The 6,367-nt window shown below is 47.1% G+C and overlaps 1 protein-coding gene across 3 annotated transcripts in view; it reads right to left on the bottom strand.

Moving 5' to 3' along the window:
- Positions 1 to 899: 899 nt before the first annotated feature.
- The window catches only part of MTOR (mechanistic target of rapamycin kinase), a 117,502-nt gene continuing 112,034 nt past the window's right edge, over positions 900 to 6,367 (bottom strand). For all 3 annotated transcript variants that reach the window (XM_082660176.1, XM_082660178.1, XM_082660177.1), the window contains exons 55-58: positions 5,228 to 5,308; positions 4,872 to 4,952; positions 2,536 to 2,641; positions 900 to 1,841 (exon numbers count right to left, since the gene is read on the bottom strand). In XM_082660176.1, coding sequence (XP_082516302.1) covers positions 1,826 to 1,841; positions 2,536 to 2,641; positions 4,872 to 4,952; positions 5,228 to 5,308 — 284 coding nt within the window. In that variant the 3' untranslated portion in view covers positions 900 to 1,825. The remainder of the gene's footprint in view (positions 1,842 to 2,535; positions 2,642 to 4,871; positions 4,953 to 5,227; positions 5,309 to 6,367) is intronic.

The raw sequence follows: 6,367 nt of genomic DNA, 5'->3' as shown, positions 1-6,367 counted from the left end.
GATTCAGTATTTCTTACTGGGTAGCTATGGCCCACGGGAATTTGGAAGAACTCTGTAGGCATGCTTTCTCTTCAGAGGAATCGGTATCTAGTACTTGCCAGTTCCCTCCTCTCCATTATTCCAACAGTTTTACTAGGCCTTACTAGCTTTTAATTTTCTTTCCACCTGTTTGATACCAGTTTCTCTTAAAAACACTACTCAGGTTCCATTTCTCTGTTTTAAAACTTCACGTGGTTCCCTCCCTGTTGTCCACAGCATCAGGTTCAAACTCCTTGCTGCTTAACTGTGAGGCAGGCCAGTCTGGCCTGGTTCTACTTTCTAGCCTCCTTTTAGTTCCTATTATTCTTTTAACTATTATTCCTTTTATTTCCCACTGACCACTGAGCCAGACATGCTGAACCATGAGGTCCAAGTGTGTGAAACTGCTGTTTCACATATAAAAATGGCCGAATATCTACAATCTAATATGGTTCAAGTTAACACTTGCCATTCCTGCACAATATTGTGCTTTCATACTTCTTTTCTGCTGAGAACATCCTCACTTGCTTCATCTGAAAAACTCCCACTCCTCCTTTAAGACCCTCGGCAAGTGTCCCCACTTTCTGTGAGGCTTTCCTGGTTTGCCCAGTGGAATCAGTGACCCCACCCAAGGCTAGCGCCCTGCACGTGGCTCTCCTCACCACGCAGCCCGGTGGCTTTATCAGTCCGCTCCTGAGATGCCGGCTCCACCTCGTCTGGCCGTGAACAAGCCAAGGATGGAGACCACGTCACGTAGACCCTTGTCCTGCACAGTCCCAGTACTCAGTGTTAACGAATGTTGAAGAAGTAACTGCTTCCTTTATGAACTAATAAGTAGGAATAAAAAGCCACTCATATGCATGTTTTTAAAATTCTGATGTCATTTATTGGCACAAAAATTATTCAGATACAACATGGTGTCTAGACATGGCTACACTTTATACTTTGTGCATTTAGTTTAATATTTCTTTTGCTCCTAATTCCCAACATGTACTAGACCATCCCCCTCTGTGTCAGCACCTCCATGACAGCGTTCCTGTATTCCAAGGCCTTGCTCTAAACACAGAGCGTTCAGACGTCACTGAAAACATCCCAGAACCATGCTGGGGAGGCCAGTGTGGGCCTCCTACTGCTCTGTGAGCCGCTCCGTGTATCTGCTCAGCCGAGGCCGCCCGGCGATCTGAAGAAACTCCCCTCCGAGTGGCTCCAGTCTTGAAGTGTGTACGGTGCAGCATCACGGGTGAGGCAGAAGACAGACCTTTTCCATCCATTTTGGCCCATCGTGCAAGGGTTGTTGCTGCCGTCCATGGACCAGTGAGGTAATGAGATGGGCGAAGGTGACCAAGTCAACTTCTCCTGCTTCCTTACAGTTCAGAACCCTAATCCGTGTCCTCCAGGACCTGAGGCTTCAGGACTGTGCTGAGTTTGCTGGGTCCATGTCGAGAGCATCGACTAGGCCATTCTTCTGTCAGCAAACGCTTACGAGTTCTTCTGTGAGTTAAGTCAAACCCCGTATTTCTACAGTTATGAAATCTTCTGTCCCCGAAGTCAATGGCTTGATTTCTGTAGTATTACTGCGTTTACTGTCCTGGGAGCCAAGTCAAGCCTGTGTTTCTGACAATATATTCTTCAACAGCAGCTGGAAGGCTGGTTCAAACCAGCTTTTAATATACAGTAGTTCTTTTCATTTACATTTCAAAATATTTAACAGAGCTGAACTTTCTCACCATGGCTTCAGTTTGGTGGAAGCACGTACCAAAGTACAAAAGCCTCAAGAGAAATGCTGTGGGCATGTCTGGGCCTCTAGTTACCAGAAAGGACACCTAAGAAGACAGAGAGAAAAGGAGTATTTTAATAATTTGGGCTTCTTCAAAGCTTTACGTGGATACATTGAAAATGGAAAGAGCAAGGTCTGACAACCCCTGGGACGTCCCCTGAGATCTTTCACACCTAATTGTGCAGGACACGCTCATAATTTCCAGTCCAGGGCTGACGCCTGCTGTGGTCCCAGAAGGGCGCCTCCCCGCCACCCTCTCTCTCAAGTTTCTACCTTCAAGCGTGCCTCGGGCGATTAATCAAAGCAGACCCCAGAGTGGTCCTTGAGGTTACAATCCTGGATGATAAATTTGCCTTTTCATCTCCTTCTCTCTGTCTCTGCTTTGGTTTCTTCTCCTACCCTTCCCGTATCTCTGAATCGACAGCAAAAATCCCAAAAGAACCCCCCCACCCCAAATAAGGGGGCCTCACCTATTCTTCTAAACCAATATAAAATGTAATTTTAATTTATTTTGGCGTTTGCCTTCCAAATGCACATCCGCATTTCTCCATTTTCTCCTTTTTGGAACAATGAGCACAGAGAATACAAACTTTTTTTAAAAGAGATTTGAAACACGATTTCCCTTTATGGATACTGCCCCCCCACCCCCGCCCAAATCTTTTTCTGTGACTCTGGGTTTGGGGCACAGGGTGGGGTCCTGATTGCTCATCTGAACAGAGGTGCTTTGACAGGCCACTCACCAGCCGATGTAGCACTGGCAGAGGTTTTCATGGGAAGTTGCTTGTTTGATGAGCAGCTCAACTTGTGTTGGGACATCCAACGTTTCATCGTGAGAGAAGTCCCGACCTAGGACATGAGAAACAGAAGCATCCAGTCTGCACCCGGTTACTCCTCGTTGCCCCGTTTGGCTTACCTGTCCCCGCAGCCCAAATCAGTTCCTCCTCATACATGAATATAAAGGCTAGACAATAGTTGGATTTTAAATTCTCCTCCACGTGACCTGGATAACACCAGTCTCCTCTTAATACATACTCGGTTCTGGAGGGTAAAGTCCTACGGTCGGCTGAGTTCAGGAGTGGCGAAGACCTGGCTGATGGGCTTATGAAGACTCCTTCTAGTCCATAATCACCCCTGAGTTCGGCAAGTGGCCGAGGAAGCCGGTTCTTTTCGATCCTTCTAGCCTCCCCTTCGAGTCTTTCCTCCCGCAGCGCCGCCTGCTTTCATCACACATTCATACTCTCCCACCTCACTCAGGCACTGAGCGCTGCCTGGCCGGCCCGTGCTGCTTCTCTGGCAGCGCACCTTCCCATCTCCGCAAGGGCCACTCCAAGTCCTCTGCTCTCCCTGAACGTCCCAGCCTCTCCTCTGGCTCCTCGCCCTCACCAGCGCCCTCATGTCCCCCTCTGCGATTTAATGGACTCGCCAAATGCACAGTGTGTCGGGCGTGTTCAAGGCGCTGGCTTCCTCTCCTTCCTTCCTGTTACCCCACAGAGCCGTCCCTCCTCCCATTTAAGGCCGAGATCACCTGCACTTTGCTCCACCGCTGCTGCTTCCTTAGGAGCCTTACATCGACTCTCCTGCCTCTCACTCATATCTGCAAACTCTCCCCCTCACATTCTCACTTTTTTTGTAAACGCGTTCCTCTCCTACTGAAGGAAAAAACAGCCTCTCCAACTGCTCCTTCTCCAGCTTCATCCTCTCTCCTCCCTGCACAGCCAAACTTCTCAAGAGTTTTCAAACTTGTCTCCATTCCCTCGCTTCTCTCTCTCACTTCACATTCTCTTCAATTGCTTTAGTCTGGCTGTCAGGCTCATCACAGCTCTCAGAAGGTCACCAGAGACTTGGAGCCACACTTGATCCCGCCCCACCCCTCATGCCCCACCATCAATCCTCTGGCTTTAACCTTCTAAATGGCTCTTGAATCCACCTCCGCTGCCACCCTTGTCTAATCAACTGTCCAGCCTGCACGACTGTGGCAACTGCTTCCTCCCCTGAGCCCCTGCTCCACCCATAGCCAGAGCAGGCAGGATGTCACAATGCAAACCTGCCCAGGCCCCCCAACCCCTTAAAACCTTTCAGTGGTTTCCCACTGCCCATAAGACATAGGATAAAAATATAAGGTCCTAAAAAAAAAAAAAAAAAAAAAAAAAAAAAAAATATAAGGTCCTGTATGATCTGGCCCTGGCCTACCCAGAGTCAAAACATTTTGCATTGTGCTCCTCCCACCTTTCTCCGGGGCAGTTAAGACTGGCAGGCTTTCGGACCTTTTTTCTTGCTATGCTCCCTCCTTTACCTGGAACAATCTGTCCTAATCAACTCCTCTTTCAGATTTTAAGCTCATGGGTAGTTTGCTGAGGAAAGCTTTTCCTGAACTCCTGAACTTAAATCCCCTGTTACTGGCGTCATAGCCCCAGTCTCTCTCTTCCACTCGTAACAGTATTCCTCTTTAGATTCTAAGCCCCACGAAGGCGGGGAAGCTGCCTGTTTTTACCAACACCGTTTCTTCAGCATCTAGCACTTGTGGGTGCTCAATAAACCAATGTGCCTTGACGACAAAGCTTACGTGCCAGGCCCTATGCTCAGTGCTGGGCCTCCCACGTCTCAGTTCATCCTCACCGCCTTCTGAGGGGTCTTTTGCCTCCCCGCCTCCCACCCCCAAGTCACACCATCTGGTTAATGTGACATGTCTCCTGTTCAAAAGTATGTGTTTCTCCCCTTCCATGTTCTCCACTCCATAACAGCTACCTGAGCACAGATGGGCAACGAATCAAGTGGTCAGATTTGCTCTGATATCAAGCCATGATAATAAAAAAAGTTTTGCCTGAATTTGGCTGACTCTGGACCCAACAGAACTTTACTGTTAAACTTCACTGTTAAAACAAGGTTAACAACATTACTTAAAGAAAGTTTATTGGTCATTAGAGAATCAGAGAGGGTCCTTAACTGATGGCCTCAGAGACACTCCAGTTAGCAGCACAGGGTCAAAGTTTAGGCACCAACACCATTGGAAACTGGGCCAACCACCCACTAAAGGAGATTTTATGTCCCTCTCAAGTAAACACATACACACACTCACCAGTGAGCTTATCTCGAACTCTGTTAATAATCTGAATAGCTTTCTTATTTAGGGCCTCTGGTTTCACCAAACCGTCTCCAACTGGAATACACAAAAGTAGAAATAACAGTAAGATTGGATCATCACAACAGGTTCAATGGATGCCCCTGTTTTCTCAAATATTCACTTTGTAAATGTTGAGTAATTCTTCTTCTTTGTCTAGCTTTGTCCTCAGAATATAATGAGAAATTCACAGGATCTTTTCTGCTCAAAGGCAGTTTTGTTGCCTCCTCTTACTGACCCTCATCATGGTGCACACAGCTGCTATGTTCTTAATGAGCTAGTCACTGGTGTGATTCCTCAGAGGCTGGACTTACTGAAAGAATGAATAGATTCTGGCACTGTGGTCCCTGTTTTCTTATGGGCTGGTTCCCCAAGTTCCACACCATCCAAAATTTCTAGGAGGAAAAAAATCAGTTAGCAGAAAATTCAAACACCAAGAAGCCACTGTTTCAAGGTGTTAGCTCTAATTCTTCATGTACTATATTCCCTTTAACACCTGCCCTACCTATCTCAGAGGGGAAAGGAGAGAGGAAGTGTTATGTTACTCTTTATGTATTTAAAAGTTTTTAGTGAGTTCCTGGGTGGTCTAGTGTTTAGGATTCGGTGCCTTCACTGCTGTGGCCCGGGTTCAATCCCTGGTCAGGGACCTGAGATCCCACAAGCTGCATGGCGCAGCCAAAAAAATTCTTTTTAAATCTGCAAAGCATGAATCTGCAAACATACAGCATTAATAAACTGCTCTGACACACAGAATAGGATCACGAGTCAAAGATCCGGTAACAAAATCTGGTTGGACAAAAACTGGTAATAACATAAAGAAAACTAGCTTTCAAGGGGTCACACACATGACTGAAATGTTATTCCTTGGAGGAATTTATACATCAATTCTGGGGAGAAAAAGTCCACAAGCTTTAGGGTCACCCTCCAATGACTGTGGCCTTCAGGAGAGCAGTCTAGAATCAGAACTATGAAGTTATTTACACATTGTCCTTGGACATCACAGGCCTTCAAACTGAAGCTAGTAATAATACTTTTATTAATGAGTCCCTGGAACTTCATTTAAAAAAAAAAAATTTATTTATTTATTTATTTATGGCTGTGTTGGGTCTTCGTTGCTGCACGCGGGCTTTCTCTAGTTGCGGCGAGCGGGGGCTACTCTTTGTTGCGGTGTGAGGGCTTCTCACTGCAGTGGCTTCTCTTGTTGAGAAGCATGGGCTCTAGGCGCGCAGGCTTCGGTAGTTGGGGCACACGGGCTCAGCAGTTGTGGCTCACAGGCTCTAGAGCACAGGCTCAGTAGTTGTGGTGCACGGGCTTAGTTGCTCCGCGGCATGTGGGATCTTCCCAGACCAGGGCTTGAATCCGTGTCCCCTGCATTGGCAGGCAGATTCTTCACCACTGTGCCACCAGGGAAGTCCCTGGAACTTAACTTTTAAGCCACATAAAAACAACCAGGT

Source organism: Grampus griseus, assembly GCF_964374135.1.
Source record: "Grampus griseus genome assembly, chromosome: 1".
Taxonomy (NCBI): Eukaryota; Metazoa; Chordata; class Mammalia; order Artiodactyla; family Delphinidae; genus Grampus; species Grampus griseus.
The sequence above is the reverse complement of the archived record's forward strand: the minus strand, read 5'-3'. Positions and strand labels throughout refer to the sequence as shown.